Below are 27760 nucleotides of genomic sequence, written 5' to 3'. Positions count from 1 at the left end.
ACCGAAAACTGCTGGTTGAGATTTGGTCGGGATTCATGTTCACTTGACCGCTCTGATCCATAGTAAAGTTTCACCTCCGGGAATTTTAAACAAGGAATCACCGTGTGTTTGTGTGGTTAAAGGTTAAAGCTTCCCTACCCCATCTTTCTAATTTGACTTCTCCATTATTAATTGAACAAACTGCAAAAGATCCAGCAACACAGATGTCCAAAATACTGTGTAATTATGCGGTTAAAGCAGACGACTTTTAGCTGTGTGTGTGCGCAGCACTCATATTTCCTAACAGTCCATGACGTCACACGTACATGTCATCCTTCCGCGACGTTTTCAACAGGACACTTTGCGGGAAATTTTAAATTGCAATTTAGTCAACTAAAAAGGCCGTATTGGCATGTGTTGCAATGTTAATATTTCATCATTGATATATAAACTATCAGAAAGTCTAAACATGGGCATTCTAGTTCTGTATTTTTAATCAGTGCATACATGCTTCATGCTCTTCAGTCTTCACAGAGACAACAGTCAGTGGGAATTTGCTGAGATCAGCCTCCTCCTGCCCTAGAAGACACTCTCCCCCCTCTTCCTCTTTAAAATAGGGGGGCTGTGGATCCTCCTTGTCTCCTTTAAAATATGAGGGCTGTGGATACTCTAAAGTGAAACTGTTCCCCTATGGATGAGGGAGACATTCTTTTTGGTGTTCAATCAGCTGATGGATTTCTACAGGACACAAACAAAACTAATTTTAACTCCTACATGCTGAATATTAAATCGTACATGAAATAATGGGCTGTGGCTATTAAAAATTGTATTAATTAAGTGTTCTACTGGAAATGTTTTCGATTAATCGAGTAACTGGATAAAACAGTGTTGCTTGGTTAAAGATACATTTAAGCAACTTCAAGAAATTTCACTTAATAATTAACGGTCAATTGGTTTGAGATGGTATGAGATCAGGATGTCATCTTTAGATCAGGCTTTGTTTTTTCGACCATAACTGCCACATAAATGGCTAAAGCAACGAACGCTGACATAAAGGAAATAGCAGGTCAGTATAGCTTTGACACACATAGATAACTTGCCAAACCTGCCAGCTAGCAGGCGAGGTTTACAGCGGCAGTTACCATGGTAACTGACTCTGACTTTGTCTTACCTCTCTTATTTTTGGAGGTAAAACTCTCAAGCTTTACATACTCAGGACTTTGCAGTTAACCCGCTCTCTGAAATATTCCCCCGGTGACTGTGTGAGTTTTGTGTAAACATGTTGATACACATTGTTACAAACTGAGAGGAACATCAACCTCTCATAAATGTTGTGTGTCTGAAACTGTCTCGTTTTTATGAACAATGTAAAACAATCAGTGCATCATCCTCACATGACAATTCATCTTCCTGTAGACAATCTATTCAAGAATAGTGTTAATAATTAAATAAAAAGTTAGTAAAGATGTGGAGGTAAAAAGTAAACAAATCTTTTCTGTGTAACACCACTTGATGTTTTAGATGTTGTCGCTTATTCTCCTCTTTTGTTGGACAAAGTTCCTCCTCGTACTCTGCTGTCCTTCTTTTGCACATTTCCACACAATCACAACAATTAAACACTCACACTTGATCTCTGCTTACCCTCACCTATGAACCCACTCCAGGAAACCAACCAAAAAAGAGCAGAAAACGAAACAACATCATCTGGTACAACCCCCCCATTCAGCAAAAAAGTCTCAACCGATATCGGCCACAAGTTCCTCACTCTGATCGACAAACACTTCCCCAAAGGCAACACCCTAAGAAAAATATTCAACAAGAACAACATTAAATTGAGCTACAGCTATATGAATAACATACAACAAATCATTTCAAACCACAACAAAGCAATTACAAAAGGACTGCCCACCCCCAGACTAAACGACTCTGAAACCAATAAGGAATGTAACTGTCGCAAGAAACCTGATTGCCCTCTCAACGGAGGGTGCTTACAGACATCAGTCGTTTACCAAGCTAAGGTAACACGCAAGGACATTAACGCATCCGACACGTACGTAGGATTAACCGAAGGAGCGTTCAAAACAAGATGGAATAATCACAACGCCTCCTTTAGAAACCAGACTTTGCGGAATTCTACAGAACTCAGCAAACACATTTGGAACCTCAAAGACAATAATGTTGAATATTCAATAACATGGCAAATTCTTGCATCCAGCACACCTTACAAAAGTGGTAATAAAAGATGCAACCTATGCTTGAAATAGAAACTGTTTATTTTATATCATCCAGATCTATCATCCCTCAATAAGCGCAGTGAAATCATTTCAACATGCCGCCACAGACGAAAACACCTCCTAGGCAACACATGACCCAATCACCACGCCCCTACGCCTGTCTGTACCCACCCACTCTGTGCCCTATATAAACCAAGCAACACTTGTATGCGAATGCTTCCATTAAAATCTCCTGATGGTTGGGGGAACCCCTCATGAAACAGTTCTGTAGAGATGATGTAGTCTTGTCATTTTTCTCTCACACCTAAATATATATATATATATATATATATATATATATATATATATACACACACACACACACATATATATATATAAAAAAAAATATATATATATATTTATATATATATAAATATAAAAAAAAAAATATATATATATATATATATATATATATATATATATATATATATATATATATATATATTAGAGGTGGGCAAATTAATGCATTAATTACGCGTTAACTCATCAATCTATTAACGGCGACAATTATTTTATCGCACATTTGCGTATGTTGTTTACATGCTTTTATTTTGTTAATGCCTTTTCTGAACAAGATGGCATCTCCCGGATGTACTTCGGCATCAAGGGGCTCTTGGTAAAGATGGAACATTTGGCAAAAATACCAGGAAAATTCTGCAAATTTCATGGCTGGCTTACAGCGTGGTCACTCCGGGATCACTTACGACCGCCAGACAATTCTGAATGTGGATAGATCGGGCCGTTTTGGACTGAATGACGCATGCTTGCTAGATCGGCTAGCTAGCATGGGAATACTTTGCCGGCTACATCCAGCGGCTTGTGAAGCAGCGGAGTATATGTGTTGTCCGTCTATTTATGAATCATGCAGACAAGGAGTGTTGGCTGAGTTCTTAACGTTTGCTTTCAGAGCGTGCATAGCACAACATACAAGATGCCGTCATGGCGACACAACCTATACCGGGCTACCGCGCATGCTCGTCACTCCTGTTGCATGCTGGGTAGGGTAGTTTTTTTTTTCCCTGGCTCATAACATCACAAATAGTACCATGTTCAGTTTATCAAAGCACCAAGCAAACAATAAGAAAATTCCCATCATATCAATTCCTAGATATGGTCATAATTATTTTAAGTGCACTACGCAGAATAAACACAACATTATTGATATTGCTACTATGGATAATTTGATCAAAAATTCCCTAAAAGAGCCCACTACCTATAATATAGGTTTTTTAAACATAAAATCCCTGATAAAAAAAATGTTTCTGCTGTTACCTCAGAAATTGCCTGTTCAGATGTTTTGATTGTGGCTCAGAGATTTGTATGTAGATTATATTTATTTTCCATAACAAACAGGATAACTTAAATACCCTGGCAGTGGCAATAAGCTTAAATGTTTGTATTTACATTTTTTGAGTTGATTTTCATAAAATATGCTATTTAACTGCTACTGTTTAACAAGGACTGATTTAAATTGTGTTTGCACAACAAATGTTTTGGCGCTTTTGTTCATGTGGGGGAATATTCCAATAAAGGTGCACTCCACACTACTTTTGAATTCATTATTGGGCTTTGCATATACAATGCAGTTAATCACGATTAATCGGAGAAATAGTGCGGTTAACTTTGATTAAAAATTTTAATCGTTGCCCAGCCCTAATATATATATATATAATGACAGAATTTAACAAAAAAAATTTGGTTTACATTTTCTTAGTAGATATAACAGTCAATGGAACATTCTGGAGAAACATCCTGGATTTATTTGGATGGAAGTGAGTTACAAATGTAAACTTTTTGAATGATTGTTCTTCATTTGTGATGATTTATCTCTTATGCTCAGTCCATTTATTCCCAAATTAATTTGAGGGACGTTGTCACCGCCTGCTGCCAATTTATGGTGTTTTATTGTCAGTTTTCCTCTTTTGGTGCCGTTGACCTTGTTTTTACATTTCCCCTTCTTCCTTGAGTCCCTGTGTTGCCCTTGTGGGCGGAGTTGTGGGACGTCCACAGCTGCTTCCAATTGACCCTGGTGCTACTTAAGCAGCACCTTGACAGCTGGATGGCACTCGGTGATTCCGCTCCACGCTAGTTGATTGATTCCTTGCTTCGAGTATTTTCTACCTCGGCCATTCCCAGTGCCATCCATCTTGGTGTTGTTTTGTAGTGTGCACGTCTTGTAACGCCAAACCAAGTTGAGTTTATTTTTGTATATGAGTAGCTTTCGTTCTTTTTTTTACAATGCACATTTTGTCTTCTTTTTTTCGCACCCTCACTTTTTGTTACTTCCTGTTTGGATTTTTTTTGTGAGTAGATTTCCGCAGTAAAAGAAGTGTTTTACTCAGCGTCCTGCGCATCCTTAGGTTCCTCTTTACTGTGTTGAACAGCACTCTGACAGAAGAATTTTTTTTAAAACGCAACATCCTTTGGCGGTCAAGTTTTTGATTAAAGGTTATACATATAAAATGAAAGGGACAAGTGGTAGAACAAATGGCTGGATGTACAGTAAAGCTCTGTGGAATGATGTGCATTTTGGACTTTTCCCTAACATTCCAAAGTTTCCCATGTTTTCTGACATTGATAATGTTTGAGCGATTCTAAAAAAGGGGTGGAAAAAAAAACTTTTAACAACAATTGTTGTGTATTTATTAATAAGAAATGTAGATGATCAAAAACAAAACTATCCTTCATAATCGTCCACATATAATGTTGCTATTTCCTCTAATCTACATATCGCATAAAGGGGACATACATATAAAACAATATTCATAATACAAAAGAGAGTAATAAAGATAATTAAAATAATGGATTGAGACCCAACACATGATTCATAAATTCACACGTTTCAAAAGTAAATCATCTTGTATAAAAGACACCTGCTCAAATGATGTATAAAGTAAATAATAATCAGCTTCCAGAAGTGGTCCAGAAGATGTTTCAGATGTGAACCAGTAAATATGAACTAAGAGGGATTTATGTGTACTCAAAATCAAAGGTATGAACAAATGTAAAACAAATATGTACATCATATAAAGGATTTTATCTATAACATCATAAATAATTAGAAATGATTTCTGAATATTTCTATACACATAAAAAGTATTTGCAACATGTTTTGTCCTGTTTATTCTCACCTTTAAAGTCAAAGTGTTGCCTTCATTTTTAAATAAAAGTACACAATGTATATTAAAACATGTACTTGACTGAAAAAAGCAAAACTTTCTATCTAATCTATAAATGTTAGACTCTATGTGCTGATGTTGTTAGAAGGTCAAAGTTAAGTTTTGACAGTTTATTTCTAATCCTGCATTTTCATTTGCTGCTGCTGTTCTCACCAGGACACTTGTGTTTCTTACACTGGTACTTAGAAGAGAATCTTTCACCACACACACTGCAACTCAACACTTTCTCTCCTGGGTGTGTTATCATGTGTCTTTTCAAATTGCTACTTCGTAAAAAAGCTTTACCACATTCTGAGCAGGAAAAAGGTTTTTCTCCAGTGTGTGTACTCATGTGTATTTTTAAATGGTCCCTCTGAGTACAATCTTTACCACAGATTGAACATGAAAAAGGTTGTTCTCCAGTGTGTATTCTCATTTGTTTATTTAAATGGTGCCTCCGAGTAAAATCTTTACCACAGATTGAACATGAAAAAGGTTGTTCTCCGGTGTGTATTCTCTTGTGTTTTTTTAAATCGTCCCTCTGAGTAAAATCGTTACCACAGATTGAACACGTTTTTCTCTAGTGTGTGTTCTCATGTGTCTTTTCAAATGTTTACTATTAGTAAAATCTTTACCGCAGATTGTACATAAAAAAGGTTTTTCTCCAGTGTGTGTTCTCAAATGCTCTTTTAAATGTTGATTTCTTACAAAACTTTTACCACATTCTGAGCAGAAAAAAGGTTTTTCTCCAGTGTGTATTCTCATGTGTATTTCCAAATGTTGCTTATGAGTAAAATATTTACCGCAGACTGTACATGAAAAATATTTTTCTCCAGTGTGTGTTCTCATGTGTGCTTTTAAACTTTCATTTCTTACAAAACTTTTACCACATTCTGAGCAAGAAAAGGGTTTTTCTCCAGTGTGAATTCTCATGTGTACTTTCAAATAATGCCTATGAGTTAAACCTTTACCGCAGACTGAACATGAAAGAGGTTTTTCTCCAGTGTGTGTCATCATGTGTCTTTTCAAATTACGAGGAGATTTAAATGTTTTGTCACAGTGAGAACACTTGAAGTGAGTGTTGTCAGTGTGACATGTCTTATCATCTTTAGAGTCTTCATCATCAGTGTCAGGAGAGTGTGACGTTGTGTCCTCACTATCTGATAGTGGAGCTAAGAGCTTGTCTGCTTGTGATCCTCCACAGTGGTCTCCATCAGCTTCTGTTGTCATGTGTTGTGTTGAGCTGCTGCTTGAAAGCTCCGCCCCTCCCCTCTCCTCACCTTCAAATTTGATCTCATCATCTTCACTCTTCACAGGGACACCAGTCACTGGCATCTTGGTGACATCAACCTCCTCCAGTCCTTCTAGATGCTCTCCCTGCTGACTGATGCTGTGTTCCTCCTCTTCTTCTTTAATGTGAGGGGTCAGTGGGTTCTCCTCTTCCTCCTTAATGTGAGAGCTCTGTGGATCCACCGCTTCCTCTTTAAAATGGGGTGTCAATGGGTCCTCCACTTCCTCTTTAAAATGGGGGATCGGTGGGTGTTCCTCTTCCATTTTAAAATGGGGGATCAGTAAGTATTCCTCTTCAATCTTAATGTGGGAGGGCTGTAGCTCCTCCGTCTGCATCCTGAAGCTCCACTTCTGTTGCTCAGGGTGAAGATGTTCTTCACAGACGTCTGCAAGACTAACACACCATCTCTGCTCAGTCACACAACGCATTCAGTACTTTTACATGCATTTAGGAAAAACAAGTTATCGTATGAACTGTCTTGAAATCTCAGTGACGCACAAACACGCTGCTCTTTACAACATTTTTCACATGAAAAGAAAACAAACAAGGACGACAGGACTTTTCACTATGGATGGGCGATATGGTTTAACATGGATTTTGCGATATATTACTTCATATATAATTACTAATACAACCATTTTAAAACAGACCCATTGCCTCCTTGCTTGGCACTCAGCATCAAGGGTTGGGGGTTAAATCACCAAATGATTCCCGAGTGCGGCCTCCGCTGCCCTCACCTTCCAGGAGGTGACCTTGGGGATGGGTCAAATGCAGAGGATAATTCCACCAAACCTAGTGTGTGACTACCGTTGGGACCTTAACTTTAACTTACATAGGGACTGTGAATGATTCCAAAAAGTGGAATTCACCTTTTTTTTCCCAAGATGGCGCCGCTGTAGTGGGTGCTGTTGGCAGGAGCTCTGGGCTCTTGTGTCATCCTTTTGTGTTTCCCTCTTGTTTTCATGTGTTATTATATATATATATATATTTTTTGCCTTCTGGTCCGGGACCCTTTGGGACTGTGTGACAAAGGGTCGAACTTTCGTGACCTCTGCGGTGCTTTTTTGTGGACTTCTGGATCTGCCTCCCAGGAGCCTTTTGGCCATGGAGACCAGCTGCTGGGTCTCAGCCACATCAGAGTCAGTTTGGAGAGACTGGAGGAGATGCGGATGAAGAGACAGGGCTGCGGAGCTGGCACTGAGCATCGGGACGGACAAGCTTCACAGTGTCTTGGCTGAATGAGGAGGTATCGGACACCTCAGTCTTCTTGGACGTATCCTCGCTCATCCATGCGGACAGAACACTGGCCGAGAGTTGGTTGGCAACCGAGAGTGGAGTCGGCTCTCTTGGTTGCTTTGTTGGGTCTGCTCCTGTCTCTGGCCATGCTCCCTCCACCCCAGCAGACGACGGCTTGGAACACCGCAGAGGCCACCACAGTGTATATGTTTCTTTTACTTTTTATTCATAGCTGTATGTAGAAGTGTCTGGTTGCATCAGCTCCGCTACTTTAATGTCTTTAAAGGGGAACATTATCACCAGACCTATGTAAGCGTCAATATATACCTTGATGTTGAAGAAAAAAAGGCCATCTGTTTTTTTTAACCGATTTCCGAACTCTAAAAGGGTGAATTTGGCGATTGAAACGCCTTTCACTTGTTCGCTGTCGGAGCAATGACCTTTCACCCGTGACGTTACAACGGGAAGAAATCCGCTATTTTCTCAAACACATTACACACACCAAGTCAAATCAGCTCTGTTATTTTCCGTTTTTTCGACTGTTTTAAATGATAAATGGGTTGTACTTGTATAGCGCTTTTCTACCTTCAAGGTACTCAAAGCGCTTTGACACTACTTCCACATTTACCCATTCACACACTGATGGAGGGAGCTGCCATGCAAGGCGCTAACCAGCACCCATCAGGAGCAAGGGTGAAGTGTCTTGCTCAGGACACAACGGAAGTGACGAGGTTGGTTCTAGGTGGGATTTGAACCAGTGACCCTCGGGTTGCGCACGGCCACTCTCCCACTGCGCCACGTTTTCCGTACCTTGGAGATGTCATACCTCGTCGGTGTGTTGTCGGAGGGTGTAACAACACAATCAGGGACGGATTCAAGTTGACTTACGTGGAGTGTGCTAATCATGGTCATGGCATGCTAATCGATGCTAACATGCTATTTAGGCTAGCTTTATATACATATTGCATCATTATGCCTCATTTGTAGCTATATTTGCATCCAGCCTTTCCTTCCACCCACTTTTATTGCCAAACAAACACATACCAATCGACGGATTCAAGTACACCAGAGGTCAAAACATGAGAAAGTCCCCCGTTTGTTCTGCACATTTTACCGACGATAGCGATGCTACGACAGAGATGGCTCAGAGATGTGTGGATATCCTGCAACACTCAAAGCAGATGCATTTCCAACGATAAAGTCAACAAAATCACAAAGGTGAGTTTTGTTGATGTTATTGACTTATGTGCTAATCAGACATATTTGGTCACGGCATGACTGCCAGCTAATCGATGCTAACATGCTATTTGGGCTAGCTGTCATTATGCCTTATTTGTAGCTATATTTGCATCCAGCCTTTCCCTCCACCCACATTTAATGCCAAAAAAACACTTACCAATCGACGGATTTAAGTTGCTCCAGGTGTAAAAAGATGCAATCGTTGGTTAGAAGGCGATCGCCGAATTTGTCCTCTTTGACTTTTTCTGTTGTGATATGGCTCAATAGCTTCAGTTTCTTCTTCAATTCCGTTTTCGCGATCTGCCTCCACACTCCAACCATCCGTTTCAATACATGCGTAATCTGTTGAATCGCTTAAGCCGCTGAAATACGAGTCTGAATCCGAGCTAATGTCGTTATATCTTTCTGTTCTATCTGCCATGTTTGTGTGTATTGGCGTCAGAGGAAAATGGACGGGTGGATATACAGATAGCAAAAATCAGGCACTTTAAAGCCTTTTTTCGGGATATTCCATGATGGGTAACATTTTGAAAAAAACTTTGAAAAATAAAATAAGCTACTGGGAACTGATTTTTATTGGTTTGAACCCTTCTGAAATAGTGATAATTTTCCCCTTTAATGTCCTTTGGGTTCTTTGATTTTTGATGTTTCCCTCTTACACACATGTGAGAGGGATGTGTACTATGACAATGAGTTGTTTTTTTCCCCCTTGGCCTCAGTCTGGACACCCCCCCCCCCCCACTTGTTTACGTGTATCTCACCTTTTTTGTAAGGGGCGCCGGAAGTTGGCAGACCCGTCAGCGATCCCATTCTGTCTCCCTGTAATGTTTGTCTGACCTTGAATGGGATTGCACTGAAAATTTTAATTTCCCTTCGGGGATTCTCAAATTAGAAAAACAAGATATCATGTGAAGTTAAGTGAATTATATTTAAGTAACGCTTTTCTCTAGTAACTCAAAGCATTTTACATGGTGAAACCCAATATCTAAGTTATATTTAAACCAATGTGGGTGGCACTGGGAGCAGGTGAGTAAAGTGTCTTGCCCAAGGACATAACGGCAGTGACTAGGATGGCAGAAGCTGGGATCGAACCTGGAACCCTCAAGTTGCTGGCACGGCCACTCTACCAACCGAGCTATACCGTCCCAAGTAACAAGAACATAATATATCAATAATAAAATGACTCATAGCAAATGTGATGAGTTCATCCTCATACTGTCCTTTTTTCAGGCTTTCCCTTTTAAAGGGTCTGGTTAAAGTGAGGAGACTGATTCAGGAAAACAATTTATTTACTAATGGACTAGAATAAGTCACTCATTTTTAAAGGTAGCTAAAGTTGGGATATAATTAAGATAATGAAAGATGAAGTGATTAAGAAATGTTTAATATAGATTTGAATAGGCCGTTCAACTAATCATGTGTCCTGAGTTCCAGTTGAAACTGGGTGCAACTTCATGCCCACGCACATACACTCTTATCGCCCACATTCTTGCCACTGTTTACATGGCTTCTTGGCCGAGGTCTGAAGGACAACACCAGATATGAAGTCAGAGTCCAGGGAGAAAAAAAGCACCAGTCAATATCTCACAGAAAGAACCTTCCTGGTGTTACCTGACGGCACGACCACCAAGCTGCGACACCACCACAAAGGCTCCTCCATGCTCGTGCTTGTACCACCTGGCTTGGTAGGCTCGAACCCGCCTACCAAGCCAAAGACTTAGGTCCAATGACGAAACAGGGCATAGCTGCCGCCGATTTAGACCGATACGCAAATACCACATTTTCAACACTCCCCGTTGTCGTCTGTTAAACACATAGCTATGGGCTGCACTTTGGACACACCTGCTGTAGGCTACGAGGAGCTAGGAGCTACACAACAGCTAAGCTAAAACAGCACATCTAAGCATATCAAATAATTACAGTTGCTTAATACGTGCACAAAGTCTTCAAAACAGAAATGTGATGAAAGTATCCAGTAACAAACGTGTCCGCAGCGTTCAACTTTCTGCGCCATGAGCTTGACTTAATGAATTATTGTGGCCACTAGGTTAAGTTAAGTTAAAGTTAAAGTACCAATGATTGTCACACACACACTAGGTGTGGTGAAATTTGTCCTCTGCATTTGACCGATCCCCTTGATCACCCCCTGGGAAGTGAGGGGAGCAGTGGACAGCAGGGGTGCCACACCCGGGAATCATTTATGGTGATTTAACCTTGTTGTGAAAGATCAAATTGAAGAATTGCAAAAGCATCTTTCATAAGGTTAGTGTTTTTTATATATTTGTGTCAATATGTATAAGCATCCTCAGCCTTCCCGGGAAGGTCTATTCAGGTGTACTGGAGAGGAGTTTATGCCGCATAGTCGAACCTTGGATTCAGGAGGAACAGTGTGGTTTTCGTCCTGGTCGTGGAACTGTGGACCGGCTCTATACTCCCAGCAGGGTACTTGAGGGTGCATGGGAGTTTGCCCAACCAGTCTACATGTGCTTTGTGGACTTAGAGAAGGCATTCGGCCGTGTCCCCCGGGAAGTCCTGTGGGGGGGGGCTCAGAGAGTATGGGGTATCGGACTGTCTGATTATGGCGGTCCGCTCCCTGTATGATCAGTGTCAGAACTTGGTCCACATTGCCGGCAGTAAGTCGGACACTTTTCCAGGGAGGGTTGGACTCCGCCAAGGAGGTTCATAACTTCTATGGACAGAACTTCTAGGCGCAGTCAAGGCGTTGAGGGGATCCGGTTTGATGGCTGCAGGATTTTGCAGATGATGTGGTCCTGATGGTTTCAACTGGCCAGGATCTTCAGCTCTCACTGGATCGGTTCACAGCCGAGTGTGAGGCGACTGGGATGAGAATCAGCACCCCCCCACAGACACATATGGAAACAAACACCTCTTTCTTGATATTTGGTATGCTGCAATTTGAAAAGAGAAAGGTTAAACACAAATGTGTATTTCACAAATAAAACCCAATTTAGTAAACCAATTTATTTTTTAGCAGTTTTAACTGTTTCAGCAACATAGAATGGTAAATAAACATTCCACCAGTAACCTTCATTGTCTCACACTTAATATTAATGGGATGGAGTCAATGCTGTCGGATCTGACTGGGCCAGAGCGGCATGTGGTAACCGGACCCTGATGCGTCGTCCACTGACTCGTCCTGCTGCACGTGTTGTGTACAAATCGTCAAACAAACGTTCGAACTTCTGACTTCGACTTCGGACTGCCGCCCCCCTACCGCCCCCTTCTTCCTCACCGCCCCCCCAGATCCTTCCACCGCCCCACAGGGGGGCGGTACCGCCCACTTTGGGAACCACTGATCTACACGATCACCTGGCCGCCGGAGCTACATCCATCCTACTGGTCTCTTTTTGAAAACAAAATGGAATTACCGTACAATCAAAGTCACTTGTACCTTGATGTGTCATTTTCTGTTAGAATTGCTTTATATACATATATTTATAAAGTACGAAATTACATAGCGTCACAGTCAGCATCACATGTACCGCTGCATGCTAGTTAGCTAAGTTTTCGTCATTTTTGTCAGCGTGATTATAAAAAAAAAGATATTAACTTGCAACATATGCGCTACGGCTTGCAGCAATGTGCTTGCGTATGTTAGACACATGCAAAGTCATAGTTTTATGCCCAACGCATCGTTTAAGTGTGCTTTCCCTGAATGAGTATGGCTGTATTTGGGAAAAAAAGCTATGAACCATAATGCTCAGTCTACCCTTCCTGTGGATGAAGATGGGGAGTTGACTCTTCATATCATCCAGCTGTTGATTGCCTATTTTGATGAAAGAAGAGGTGCACTGATACTCCTGGCAGATGTAAGTTTAGCACTATGCATTCTTGAATTTTAATTAAATGATGCTCCAAACTGCCATGTTATATTTTGTTACAAGTCATCATGGTGACCTATTTTTTCTACAGATGTCTGCCACTGCAGGCGATGTGGAGCGGACACTGACCCTCCCGACCAGTCCACGACTGATACTGCTAGGTAAGTGTCTCATGGAGCGCAGAACATAAGTCTGTTTGTCCTAAATATATGTATACTATGCTCTCCTGCAGATGTATTTGTATCATTGTTGTTTTTGTCATTTCGAACATTGGAAAGTAATGATTTGCAGCAGTACACCTTAGGACAGTGGTTCTTAACCTTTTTTCAGTGATGTACCCCGTGTGAATTTTTTTTTAATTCAAGTGCCCCCTAATCAGAGCAAATCATTTTTGGTTGAAAAAAAGAGATAAAGAAGTAAAATACAGCAATATGTCATCAGTTTCCAATTCATTAAATTGTATAACAGTGCAAAATATTGCTCATTTGTAGTGGTCTTTCTTGAACTATTTGGGAAAAAAAAGATAAAGAAAAAACTAAAAACTTGATGAAAAATAAACAAGTGATTCAATTATAAATAAAGATTTCTACACATAGAAGTAATCATCAACTTAAAGTGCCCTCTTTGGGGATTGTAATAGAGATCCATCTGGATTCATCAACTTCATTCTAAACATTTCTTCACAAAAAAACAATATTTTAAACATAAACAATATTTATGGAACATGTCCACACAAAAAAATCTAGCTGTCAACACTGAATATTGCATTGTTGCATTTATTTTCACAGTTTATGAACTTATATTCATATTTTGTTGAATTATTATTCAACAAATATATCTATAAACGATTTTTGAATTGTTGCTATTTCTAAAATGTGTTTTTTTTAAATCTCACATACCTCTTGGCATACCTTCAAGTACCCCAAGGGGTACACGTACCCCCTTTTGAGAACCACTGCCTTAGGACAGTGGTTCTCAAATAGGGGTGCGCTTACTCCTGGGGGTACTTGAAGGTATGCCAAAGGGTATGTGAGATTTTTCTTTAAATATTTTAAAAATAGCAACAATTCAAAAATCCTTTATAAATATATTTATTGAATAATCCATCCATCCATTTCCTACCGCTTATTCGCTTTGGGGTTTCGGGGGATGCTGGTGCTTAGCTCAGCTACAATCGGGTGGAAGGCGGGTACACCCTGGACAAGTCGCCACCTCATCGCAGTATTTATTGAATAATACTTCAACAAAATATAGTTCATAAACTGAGAAAAAAAATGCAACAATGCAATATTCAGTGCTGACAGCTAGATTTTTTGTGGAAATGTTCCATAAATATTGATGTTAAAGATTACTTTTTTTGTGAAGAAATGTATAGAATTAAGTTCATGAATCCAGATGGATCTCTATTACAATCCCCAAAGAGGGCATTTTAAGTTGATGATTATTTCTGTGTAGAAATTTCTATTTATACTTGAATCACTTGTTTATTTTTAATCTTTGTTTTCCAAACAGTTCAAGAAAGACCACCACAAATGAGCAATATTTTGCACTGTTATACAATTTAATAAATCAGAAACTGATGACAAAGTGCTATATTTTACTTCTTTATCTCTGTTTTTCAACCAAAAATACTTTGCTCTGATTAGGGGCTACTTGAATTAAAAAATTGTCCAAAGGGGGTACATCACTGAAAAAAAGGATGAGAAACACTGCCTTGGGAAACTAGATATAAACAAAGTAAAGAGAAAGCGATATATTTTTGGGTGTAAGGTGGCCATTCAAAATACCTTTAAAATGCTACCCATATTGGATACTGTTTAGGAACATAAACTGTATTTCTTGACTGTTCCAGTTGCTGGTGACAAAGTCACAATAAAACGTTAGATGATCAGCATGAAAGGTGATGTCATCTGCGAAGGCGTCCAACCTAGCTTCATCTAAGGGCTTGCTGCCCTTCTTGCCACCTACTATGTGTTCAACTTGGAATACCAAGAGGAAGGTGCTCGGACATTGGAATTTGTTCAAAGGTAAATCCTCTTTATACTGTTAAATACTGTTAGGATATTTTGCCCCTTTTCTCACCTCTGTTCAGGAATTTCACTTGTCATTTCCCCAATTTTGTGCCTTAAATCAATGACTCTTCTGTTCCTTTGTGGACCCTCTTATTACAAATGTTTCTTTTGATAGCAAGTTGAAAATGGCATGTTCATCCAAAGTGTGATGCTGGATTCAGAGTGAATGAATTATTACCACATTAAATGTTTTTTGATCTAGAGTAATTATTTTTGGCCACCAGACCTAAGTCTGTCAAACATATCAACATCTCAAACCACAGCTACCTCATCTTTGTGCAACTTGTTCCAACCGGTCTGAACAATCCAGTCGACCCACATGGTTACCAAAATGAGGCTGGTTGTGCTTTGAAATGGACATAAAGCCAGGTGAAGAGAATGTATCTGTCTCTGCCATCCCTCTTTTGATACCCTGCCTTTTGTTGTTTTTTTTGGCATGCATTACAACATATTAAGTTGTACTACAGTAGGTAAGTTACCAAAACACTAGATAACAAACTAGAAAAGCATGTGAAGAGTGCAGACCACCACAATAGGGTCATTGGCAGCAATATTTTGGTGTGTCCAGATATGACCTTAGGTAGGAAATTATTTTCTAGTGTGCTGGGGACTACTCCTGGCTCTTAGCCTCTATCACAGCTTATAACAGTGGGGTCTCTGACAGAATCCTGGATCCTGACAGTGATCCAGGTCTCCACCAAAATCTAACAATCTGTTCTTTATCTGGATATCCACCTTGTGCGAATATGTGATCAAAATCCGTTTGAGCTGTTTCCAAATTTTGCAAATCCACTAACATCAACAAAAACATAACCTCCTAGGCAGGGGTAAGTATGTAAACGTGTCAAAGAAGTATCCATGTTGCATGCTCCTGTGCAGTAATATGCCAGATACACAATGTCATTACATGGTTGTTTTGTCTGCCAATGAAGGGATTATAAATGTGCTACCAAAAGATGGCAAAAGATAGACGGAGAGAAGTACATAAATAGAGAGAGGGATTTGGGAGGTTTTAGCATTGCCTTCCTCTCTGAATTTGTCTTAATGGGTTTTAGAGCATTCACTCATCTATAGCTGTGGTTATGGTATAGGCTCACATATATCCTAAAATTGATATGAATATTTGTGCGGTAGATATTCATAAATTAGCAATGTAAGGGGAGTTCTGTATCGACTGCAAGTAATCTTCAATCACAACAGAATATCTTATATGCTTTCTCTGTTTTTTAGGCGATTCATTGGCATTAAACCTGAGAGGGGAACAAAGGCTAGCCAGGGAAAGGTGGCGTCCAAGAAGACCGGGAAGCTGGTCCAGAAAAAGGCAGCAACTGTAAATTCTCACGTAGCCACTCTTATAAAAATGCTCACAGACTTTGGTGGGGCTTTATGTTGCCCGACCACTGAACACTGGGTATGTCATGTTCAGTTAGTTTAGTCAATTATGCAGTTCAGTTTTGTTTTACAAATTTTTCTATTGCACATGATCCCAACTTGTTTTGTTCTAAATGTTAAAAATGTTATTTGAAAATGTGTGTGCCCTCTCTGACGGTGAAGCAGAGCCACTATGTATGGAGGTGTGTGTGGGGGGGATGTTTACATCATATCCAAATGTACATTTTCATTTTGATCGTTTTGATTGTTATCCGGATGTAGGAACCACGTTCTCTGATGCCATCGTTTGTTCCGATTGCAGGAGTTGCTTAACATTGTTTTAAATGTTAAAATGTTAATTTAAAATGTGTGTGCTCTCTCGGATGGTACAACAGAGGCACTATGTTTGGGGGTGTGGGGGTGTCCTGGTGGGAGGATATCTAAATGGACATTTTCATTTTGATTATCTAGTTCTATGGATTCTTCTGATGCTAAATTTGCTTAACATTGTTCTAAATGTTAAAATGCTTCACTGAAAAAAAGAAGAATGCACTAAATGTACATTGAATGTGTTTGATGCGCTTAAAAATAATTGGTTAATAAAAGCATAAACTTGCAAGGCCATTTCTCCAGTCATTTTTATGCCAGCAGATTGCAGGGGTTTTGATTTTGAAAAATTAAAAGTTCAACTCATTAACTTCTTGTGGCATTATACTGTAAAGCTCAGTCTGTAGTGCTTACAATTATTTTACTGTAATTAACTGCCATGCATATTACAGTAGATACACTAAAATAACAGTGTAATGCCGCTAAACAGATGACAGTATTATGCTGTGAAGCGTATATTTGATACAGCACAGTACTGTGATACCTTTTACAGTAATAAACTGAAGTGATAAATCACAGTATGTGTGCTGTAGAAAAACAGTTATTTACTGGAACCATTAGCTGCCAGTAGGTTACTGTTATTAAACGGTGAAATTTCTTACAGTGTGGGCTTCTCTGCTTAGGCTGCTGACCCCGCGACCCGAAATCGGATAAGCAGAAGAAGATAGATGGATGTGTAACACAACTTGATGTTTATTGAAAACAACGTCCAGTAGTTGATGTTGTCACTCCTTCTCCTCTTTTGTTGGACAAAATGTTTCCTTGTACTCTGCTAGCGTTTTTTTTTTTTCTAACATTACAAATATTTTTTCAACGGCAGCAGTTAGTCGCTGAGTCACCAACACGCACATCATTTGTAATGTAGACATGTTCACACAATAAAAACACTTTACACTTACATTGGATCTCTGCTTTGATGTGTCGATCACTTCTGCCTCTGTTTGTTAGCAGCTAACAAGCTAAGCTAACCAGCAGGCTAGGCTAGCACGTCAAAGTGCACTCAGACTAATGTATCTGCATACAAACAATTAATGACGACGTTTACTCTGTTAAACGACACACATGTGCACTTGTACGTTGTAATGAAGACCTAGAAACCATAAGAACCAAAACAACGTATTCTCCTCGAGACGCCATCTTGTTTTGTTCTTCCTCCTGTGTGACGTCATCGAGGTGTTCCCAACCGCGGAATAAATGTTGGCCAAACACGTGTTTCACTGGGACAATAGTGAGTGGTGCACACTTCCTTCGCCCAGCCACAGAACAAAAAAAAGTCCCATTTAAGAGTTGCTGGTGTAACAATAGGAAGAATATATTCCACTCCTCTCTTCTACACGCGGCTTTTGAGGTAATATAAATTATATATTTTGATATTATTTCTGTTATTTACCTGATATGTTTTTCGAAGCTAACGTGCTAGCGTTAGCAGACCTTTGTAGCAAATGTGAGCGTTTTTTTTTGAGAAGTGTATTTTATATGTTTCCTGTGAGAATTATAGATAGATAGATAGATGGATAGATAGTACTTTATTGATTCCTTCAAGAAAATTAAAATTCCAGCAGCAGTGTACAGAGTTGAGATCAATTTAAAAAAGTAAATAATGGGGGTTTAAATGGAAACAAAATAGAGAAATATTACAATAACAGTAAATAATAAAAAGCAACAATGGGAATAAAAATACAACAGTAAAACAAGAATATAACAAGAGAAAGTAGGCAGTAGTGACCATGTTATGAAAACGTATTGCACTGTTATTGTTTTGCATCCCCTGTCATCCTAGTACACCCCGTCCCAGAGAGGAGTTGTACAGTCTAATGGCGTGTGGGACAAAGGAGTTTTTGAGTCTATTAGTCCTGCACTTGGGATGAAGCAGTCTAGCACTGAACAGGCTCCTCTGGCTACTGATGACGCTATGCAGAGGGTGACTGGCATCATCCAGGATGCTCACTAGTTTGTCCAGAGTCCTCTTCTCTGCCACCGTCACCAGTGAGTCCAGTTTCATTCCGATTGTAGAACCGGCCCGCCTGATCAGTTTCTCCAGTCTGGAGCTGTCCTTCTTAGTTGTACTGTAGAACAGATATAGACTTATTTAATACTTTAACTGTTTTTTTGTTCTATATTACAGTCACGCTTAACATTAAATATATGTTACTAGAAAGGAACGAATGTCTCATAATTTAAGCCTGGAATAAGTCACATGGTATAATAATAATAATACATTTTATTTGCTATAGCGCTTTTCAGTGTACTCAAAGACGCTTTACAGGATAAAAATACAATTATTACAATTATTTTTATTATTAGTATTATGACAGACATATCATGGAAATTAAATCAACTGATGCTTGTTATTACGAATACACTATTTGTACATGTGTAAGCAATTAATGCTCATTCAGTTAGACAAAAATAAACATTTAATGAAATAAATGTTACAAATTAAAAATGGATTTAATATACTGCACACAAATTGAACACATATCAATATTTTGTTTGTAATCAAAGCATTAGATACCCAAATATTCAAATATATATACATATATATATATATATATATATATATATATATATATGTATATATATATATATATATATATATATATATATATAGGGCTGGGCAACGATTAAAAATTTTAATCGAATTTAATCGCACTATTTCTCCGATTAATCGTGATTAACTGCATTGTATACGCAAAGCCCAATAATGAATTCAAAAGTAGTGTGGAGTGCACCTTTATTGGAATATTCTCCCACATGAACAAATGCGCCAAAACATTTGTTGTGCAAACACAATTTAAATCAATCCTTGTTAAACAGTAGCAGTTAAATAGCATATTTTATGAAAATCAACTCAAAAAATGTAAATACAAACATTTAAGCTTATTGCCACTGCCAGGGTATTTAAGTTATCCTGTTTGTTATGGAAAATAAATATAATCTACATACAAATCTCTGAGCCACAATCATAACATCTAAACAGGCAATTTCTGAGGTAACAGCAGAAACATTTTTTTTATCAGGGATTTTATGTTTAAAAAACCTATATTATAGGTAGTGGGCTGTTTTAGGGAATTTTTGATCAAATTATCCGTAGTAGCAATATTAATAATGTTGTGTTTATTCTGCGTAGTGCACTTAAAATAATTATGACCATATCTAGGAATTGATATGATGGGAATTTTCAGATTGTTTGCTTGGTGCTTTGATAAACTGAACGCATATACATGGTACTATATTGTCATGTTATGAGCCAGGGAAAAAAAGAACTACCCTACCCAGCATGCAACAGGAGTGACGAGCATGCGCGGTAGCCCGGTATAGGTTGTGTCGCCATGACGGCATCTTGTGTGTTGTGATATGCACGCTCTAAAAGCAAACGTTAAGAACTCAGCCAACACTCCTTGTCTGCATGATTCATAAATAGACAGACAACACAAATACTCCGCTGCTTCACAAGCCGCTGGATGTAGCCGGCAAAGTATTCACATGCTGGCTAGCTGGTCTAGCAAGCACGCGTCATTCAGTCCAAAACGGCCCGATCTATCCACATTCAGAATTGTCTGGCGGTCGTAAGTGATCCCGGAGTGACCACGCTGTAAGCCAGCCATGAAATTTGCAGAATTTTCCGGTATTTTTGCCAAATGTTCCATCTTTACCAAGAGCCCCTCGACGCCGGAGTACATCCGGGAGATGCCATCTTGTTAAGAAAAGGCGTTAACAAAATAAAAGCATGTAAACAACATACGCAAATGTGCGATAAAATAATTGTCGGCGTAATTAACGCATTAATTTGCCCACCCCTAATACATATATATATATATATATACACATATGTATATACACTATATTGCCAAAAGTATTTGGCCATCTGCCTTTACTCACATATGAACTTGAATTGCCATCCCAAGGAATTGTTCAAAAATTTTTTGGTATCCTGGAGCATTCAAAGTTCCTTTCACTGCAACTAAGGGGCAAAGCCCAACTCCTGAAAAACCAACCCCACACCATAATTCCTCCCCCACCAAATTTCACACTCGGCACAATGCCGTCGGCAATGTGGCAATCTCTTGGCAACCTCCAAACCCAGACTGGTCAATCAGATTGTCAGATGGAAAAAGCGTGACTCATCAGTCCAGAGAAGGCGTCTCTACTGCTCTAGAGTCCAGTGGTGACGTGCTTTACACCACTGCATCCCACGCTTTGCATTGGACTTGGTGATTTATGGCTTAGATGCAGCTGCACGGCCATGGAAAGCCATTCCGTGAGGCTCCCTGCCTACTGAACGTGGGTTAATTGGGAGGTCACATGAAGTTTGGAGCTCTGTAGCAACCGACTGTGCAGAAAATCTTTGCACTATGCGCTTCAGCATCCGCTGACCCCTCTCTGTCCGTTTGCGTGGCCTAACACTTGATGGCTGAGTTGCGGTTGTTCCTAAACTCTTCACTTTTCTTATAATAAAGTTGACTTTGGAATATTTAGGAGCGAGGACATTTCACGACTGGATTTGTTGCACAGGTGGCATCCTATGACAGCTCCACGCTGGAAATCACTGAGAGCGGCCCATTCTTTCACAAAATGTTTGTAGAAACAGTCTCCATGCCTAAGTGCTTGATTTTATAAGTGATTAAAACACCTGATTCTCATCATTTGGATGGGTGGCCAAATACTTTTGGCAATATAGAGGGTATATATCTTCTCACGCCAGCACATTTCTTAAGGTGTGGGTGAGGTTCAACCAACATAGTATCGCACGGCCACACTCGCTGGCACTTGTTACACGTGCTTCGCTGCGCTTCTGTTTGTTTTCTGTTGGGTTAAAAATGTTGCTTTCGTAGAAGGAAGAACAAGGAGAGGATATTGCGCGTAAAAGTAAAGCCAACTAGTCACAGCTCTGCAGTCCTGGTCACCGTTGACGCAAGGTGGGACTATTTTGGAGGTGCACGTCAAGGTTGGCTGGTAGGTTGGTAGTGGGAGGAGCGAGTTGGCGTCACTTGATGCTGCAGCACAATGAAACTTTTATTTGTGCAGACTGACTTCATGCAGTCATGACGGTATTAAAATCCCAGCAGGAGGTTTTCTATAAGTTGTTACTTTTTATCAACAATTAATGTAAATGCAGAAAACAAGATTAATTACACAATTCATAATAATCAATAACTGATGATTATTCCATGTGTAGAAGAACATCACCACAAAGTGGTGTCAGTCCATTTGGAAAATATTATATTTGATAGACTAAAAAATATTTGACACATCTGAGCTGAAGTTTGTTTGTGTTGTCTTGCGGACGTCCAACAGATGAACGCTCGTCAAGAAGAACGTCCTCTTCAGCAGCAGGAGGATCTACAGCCCCCCCACATTAAAGAGGAAGAGGAGGATCTCTGGGTTACCCAGGAGGAAGAGTGTCTTCTAGGGCAGGAGGAGGCTGAGCTCAGCAAGTTTCCACTGACTGTTGTCTCCGTGAAGACTGAAGAGCATGAAGACAAACCACCTGAGTCCTCACAGCTTCATCACAGTCCAAGTAAGCACAACATCCACATATCATCTAATACAATGTTTGTCACACATGTTCATCCGGGGGCCACACTTATGAGTAAAGATGGAGATATATTTGCTTTTTAACACCACCATTTAAAAATAAATGCTCATCAATTGTGTTAATTAGGGAAGTGAATTATATTTATATAGCGCTTTTCTCTAGTGACTCAAAGTATTTTTACATAGTGAAACCCAATATCTAAGTTACATTTAAACCAGTGTGGGTGGCACTGGGAGCAGGTGGGTAAAGTGTCTTGCCCAAGGACACAACAGCAGTGGCTAGGATGGAGGAAGCGGGGATCGAACTTGGAACTCTCAAGTTGCTGGCACGGCCACTCTACCAACCGACAGCGCGCTTGCTCCCGCTGACGTGCCTCAAGTGACGGCGTGATAAGATCGCACTGTCATAATAAACAAAACAAAACACCGGCGAAAAGCAATAATCGATTAAAAAAACAAGCAAACTGGAGTTTTGACCCGGAGAAGGCAGGTCGGTTAAAAAAAACAAAAACTCTGCATCCCAGGGACGCGCGGACTTACAGAAATGCACGTCCTTTTTTATTTCAATGCGTACAAAGACATAAAAAGTGTGTTAACGCCAACACTGGTTATTAATGTGATTATCAGACAGCAGTCATTTCCATTAGACAATATTCAAATATAGGTGGTAGTGTTGTAACCATACCAATATTTTGGTACCGGTACTAAAATTATTTTAGTACTTTTCTAAATAAAGGGGACCACATAAATGGCATTATTGGCTTTATTTTAATTTAAAAAAACTAAGGGTACATTAAACATATGTTTCTTATTGCAGTTAAGTCCTTAAATAAAATAGTGAACATACTAGACAACTTGTCTTTTAGTAGTAAGTAAACAAACAAAGACTCCTAATTAGTCTGTTGACATATGCAGTAACATATTGTCTCATTTATACACCTATTATTTTGTCAACTTTATTAAGGACAAACTGTAAAAATTGACTATTAATCTACTTGTTCATTTACTGTTAATATCTGCTTATTTTCTCTTTTAACATGTTCTGTCTACACTTCTGTTAAAATGTATTAATCACTTTTTCTTCTGTTGTTTGATATTTGACATTAGTTTTGGATGATACCACAAATGTGGGTATCAATCTGATACCAAGTAGTTACAGGATCATACGTTAGTCATCTTCAAAGTCCTCATGTGTCCAGGGACATATTTCCTGAGTTTATAAACATAATATACATTTTTTTTAAAAAGAAAGAAGATTTTGTGATGCCAAAAAATATCGACGTAATCATAGTAGTATCAACTAGGTATGTGACGTTTGTTTACATTTTGATGCCGGTGAGCTACGATGTGTAGTGAAGCATGTTTAGCTGTTCCTCGTCCTCCAGTGATAATGTACCTGTATGAAACTTACTTTATTTGTCGCCGTGGAGGCGAGGATTAGTGATTTAGAAGTCGCTAAAACACTGCCGACGGCGGATGGACGTTAGTCGCTAGATAACTAGCCATGTCTTAAAGCACCTCTTCCTGAGGGTGTTTTAGTCTTATAACTTCACCTTTATTGTTAGTTTTCTAGCCAAAAGGCATCCATTCTCCCTTTCCTGTCTACAAACTGTGTCTGCTTGTAAGTAGTCCGTGATTTGTGCCGCCGAACATGCTCGTCTGCTCGTAAACCAGCAATGTCATGACGTAACTTCAACGCGGGAGGGGGGCGGTGCGGGATCGGTACGTTTCAAAGACGGTATAGTTTCGAAAATAATTCATTAGTATCGCGGTACAATACTAATACCGGTATACCGTACAACCCTAATAGGTGGTATGGCCCACTTATGAATAAAATAACAAAATAATGTTGGTTTTCATCAGATATGTTCTAGTCTTGTATAAGTGGATGGGGGCCCTGCTTTGGAAATAATGTGTACCCCTTTCAGAGATCACATTTAGTTCCACTTCAAACATTCACATGTTGCACAATGAGATGAGTGCTGTAGCACATGCGTGGGATAACGTGAAAAGTTGTGGAACTTTCTAACAAACACGGTATTGTGCCCAAACAGCTAAATTTTTGTTTCATTTGACATCACATGGACAAAGATAAGACCTTCTGGAGGAAAGTTCTGTGGTCAGATGAAAAAAAATTTAGCTCCTTGGCCACAATACAGCGATATGTTTGGAGGAGGGAATGTGAGGCCTGTAATCCCAGGAACATCATTCCTACCATCAAGGATGGTGGTGGTCATATTATGCTCTGGGCCTGTTTTGCAGCCAATGGAAGTGGTGCTTTAAATGGGACAATGAAAAAGGATGATTACCTCCAAATTCTTCAGGACAAGCTCAAATCATCGGCCCGGAGGTTGGGTCTTCGGCGCATTTGGGTGTCCCAACAGGACAATCACCTCAAACACGTGTAAAAAGTGGTCAAGGAATGTCTAAATCAGGCTAGAATTTAGGTTTTAGAATGGCCTTCCCATAATTGTGTGGACAATGCTAAAGAAACAAGTCTACGTCAGAAAACCAACAAATTTAGCTGAACTGCACCAATTTTGTCAAGAGGAGGGGTCAAAAATTCAAGCAGAAGCTTGTGGATGGTTACCAAAAGCACCTTATTGCAGTGAAACTGGCCAAGGGACGTGTAAGCAAATATCAACATTGCTGTATGTATACTTTTGACCCAGCACATTTGCTCACATTTCCAGTAGACCCATAATAAATTCATAAAAGAACCAAACTTTATGAGTGTTTATAGTGACCAACAAGTATGTGCTCCAATCACTCTATCACAAAAAAATAAGTGTTGTAGAAATTATTGGAAACTCAACACAGCCATGACATTATGTTCTTTACAAGTGTATGTAAACTTTTGATCGGAACTGTATATATGCATGTATATATGTTTATATATCCATCCATCCATCCATTTTGTACCGCTTATCCCTTTTTGGAGTCACGGGGGGTGCTGGAGCCGATCTCAGCTACAATCGGGTGGAAGGCGGGGTACGTGTGTGTATGTATATATATATATATATATATGTATATATATATATATATATATATATATATATATATATATATATATATATATATATATATATATATATATATATATATATATATATATATGTTCAGTTTAACAGTCCAGTTGTGATTGATTGAATGCCCTGAGATTTATACTGGACATTATTTTGTAATTGCCACAAAATAACGTGTAGTATTTTGTTACTTTTTTGCCGAATATATTTTTATTTTATAGATATTTTCAAAGCATAATATTGACCTTAGGGCCATCTGGCACCTCATGGAGGACCCGTAAAATCTGTGCCTCTTAAGACCTCACTGTTTGCTTTGTACGCTCAAGTTACTTCTCAACTCGTCAAAGTTAATGCTAATCGACCTGTTTCTTTTCTTTATTACTGAATGTGAAAGCAAAAGTGAATCTACAAATAACCGAATCGTAAAGCACAATGGAAAATGAAATCTGAATTGGTCAAATCTTAATCTATTTCGATCCCTGCATGTCTTCTTGTGTCCTGCAGACGTCTGTGAAAAATATCATCCACCTGAGCAGCAGGAGGGGTCTTCCAGTGTGGAGCAGAAGAGGTCACAGCACCTCCAAGTAAAAGAAGAGGAGCTACAGGCCCCTCACTTTAAAGATGAAGAAAAACAGCGGCTGTTCCCCCACTTTATAAAGGAAGACAAGAGACACCTTATCAGTGTGAAGAGTGAAGATGAGGTCAACTGTGAGGTTGAGGAGAAAAGAGCGGCGGAGCCTCCAGGCAGCAGCTCAACACAACACATGACAACAGAAGCTGATGGAGACCACTGTGGAGGATCACAAGCAGACAAGCTCTTAGCCCCACTATCAGATAGTGAGGACACAACGTCACACTCTCCTGACACTGATGATGAAGACTCTAAAGATGATAAGACATGTCACACTGACAACACTCACTTCAAATGTTTTCTCTGTGACAAAACCTTTAAAAACCATTGGCATTTAAAAAGACACACGAGAACACACACTGGAGAAAAACCTTTTACCTGTTCAATCTGTAGTAAAGGTTTTGTAGAAAATCGCAATTTGAAAGTACACATGAGAATACACACTGGAGAAAAACCTTTTTCATGTTCAATCTGCGGTAAAGATTTTACTCAAAGGCAATATTTCAATAGACACATGAGAATACACACAGGAGAAAAAACTTGTTCCTGCTCAGAATGTGGTAAAAGTTATGTAATAGAACAAAGTTTAAAAGAACACATGAGAATACACGCTGGACAAAAACCCTTTTCCTGCTCAGAATGTGGTAAAAGTTTTGCAATAAATCAAAGTTTAAAAGTACACATGAGAACACACACTGGTGAAAAACCTTTTTCATGTTCAATCTGCGGTAGAGATTTTACTCAAAGGCCCCATTTCAAATCACACATGATAACGCACTCTAGTGAAAAACCATACTCCTGTTCAAGCTGCCACAAAAGCTTTCGTCACCCAAAATCTGTTACAGTACACATGAGAACACACACAGGGGAGAAAGTGTTAAGTTGCAGTGTGTGTGGTGAAAGATTCTCTTATAAGTACCAGTGTAAGAAACACAAGTGTGCTGCTGAGAACAGCAGCAACACATAAAGATGCAGGATTTGAAATAAACGGTCAAAACTTGACTTTCTACCAACATCAGCACATATAACATGTGTGACCTCACTGTTGTGTGTGTGTGTGTGTAGCACAATCAATCAATCAATCAATGTTTATTTATATAGCCCTAAATCACAAATGTCTCAAAGGACTGTACAAACCATTACAACTACGACATCCTCGGAAGAACCCACAAAAGGGCAATGAAAACTCACACCCAGTGGGCAGGGAGAATTCACATCCAGTGGGACGCCAGTGACAATGTGGACTATGAGAAACCTTGGAGAGGACCTCAGATGTGGGCAACCCCATCCCCCCCCCCCCCCCCCCCCCTCTAGGGGACCGAAAACAATGGATGTCGAGCAGGTCTAACATGATACTGTAAAAGTTCAATCCATAGTGGCTCCAAAACAGCCGCGAGAGTTCAGTTCAAAGCGGATCCAAGACAGCAGCGAGAGTCCCATCCACAAGAAACCATCCCAAGCGGAGGCGGATCGGCAGCGTAGCGATGTCCCCAGCCGATACTCAGGCGAGCGGTCCATCCTGGGTCCCGGCGAGCGGTCCATCCTGGGTCTCGACTCTGGACAGCCAGTACTTCATCCATGGTCATCTGACCGGGGGGGGGGGGGGGGGGGGGCATGGGGGCATAGGAGAAAAAAGAAAAGAAGCTGCAGATCAACTGGTCTAAAAAGGAGGTCTATTTAAAGGCTAGAGTATACAGATGAGTTTTAAGGTGAGACT

At 39.6% G+C, this 27760-nt stretch overlaps 2 protein-coding genes across 3 annotated transcripts; one reads left to right on the top strand and one right to left on the bottom strand.

Moving 5' to 3' along the window:
• Window positions 1–5797: 5797 nt before the first annotated feature.
• LOC133545482 (zinc finger and SCAN domain-containing protein 2-like) lies at window positions 5798–18016 on the bottom strand. Its single transcript, XM_061891124.1, has 3 exons — window positions 17748–18016; window positions 11545–12085; window positions 5798–7086 (listed from the first exon to the last, which is right to left on the bottom strand). Exon 3 carries the CDS (start codon window positions 7034–7036, stop codon window positions 5939–5941), a length of 1098 nt encoding a protein of 365 aa, XP_061747108.1. The 5' UTR covers window positions 7037–7086; window positions 11545–12085; window positions 17748–18016; the 3' UTR covers window positions 5798–5938.
• A 15-nt stretch (window positions 18017–18031) lies between these two features.
• Window positions 18032–27316, top strand: LOC133545454 (zinc finger protein OZF-like). 2 transcript variants are annotated; one of them, XM_061891065.1, is made up of 4 exons: window positions 18032–18196; window positions 18629–18834; window positions 22147–22369; window positions 25917–27316. In XM_061891065.1, the coding sequence occupies exons 3-4, from the start codon at window positions 22147–22149 to the stop codon at window positions 27008–27010; spliced, it is 1317 nt and encodes a 438-aa protein (XP_061747049.1). In that variant the 5' UTR covers window positions 18032–18196; window positions 18629–18834; the 3' UTR covers window positions 27011–27316. The 2 variants fall into 2 exon arrangements, with proteins under 2 accessions (XP_061747049.1, XP_061747048.1); XM_061891064.1 differs by lacking the exon at window positions 18629–18834 and having other exon boundaries at window positions 18035–18196.
• Window positions 27317–27760: the final 444 nt, after the last annotated feature.

This window comes from Nerophis ophidion, linkage group LG28 (genome assembly GCF_033978795.1).
Source record: "Nerophis ophidion isolate RoL-2023_Sa linkage group LG28, RoL_Noph_v1.0, whole genome shotgun sequence".
In the NCBI taxonomy this organism is placed as follows: domain Eukaryota; kingdom Metazoa; phylum Chordata; class Actinopteri; order Syngnathiformes; family Syngnathidae; genus Nerophis; species Nerophis ophidion.
Note: the sequence above shows the minus strand (reverse complement) of the source record. Positions and strands in the feature narration are given on the sequence as shown.

What these genes read in the sequence shown, in the direction of transcription:
- LOC133545482 (XM_061891124.1), bottom strand. Translation starts at nt 7,036, where the DNA reads ATGCAGACGGAGGAGCTACAGCCCTCCCACATTAAGATTGAAGAGGAA.
- LOC133545454 (XM_061891065.1), top strand. Translation starts at nt 22,147, where the DNA reads ATGAACGCTCGTCAAGAAGAACGTCCTCTTCAGCAGCAGGAGGATCTA. An exon ending in ACAGCTTCATCACAGTCCAA is followed by an intron (nt 22,370 to 25,916) that starts GTAAGCACAACA and finishes TGTGTCCTGCAG; the next exon opens with ACGTCTGTGAAAAATATCAT.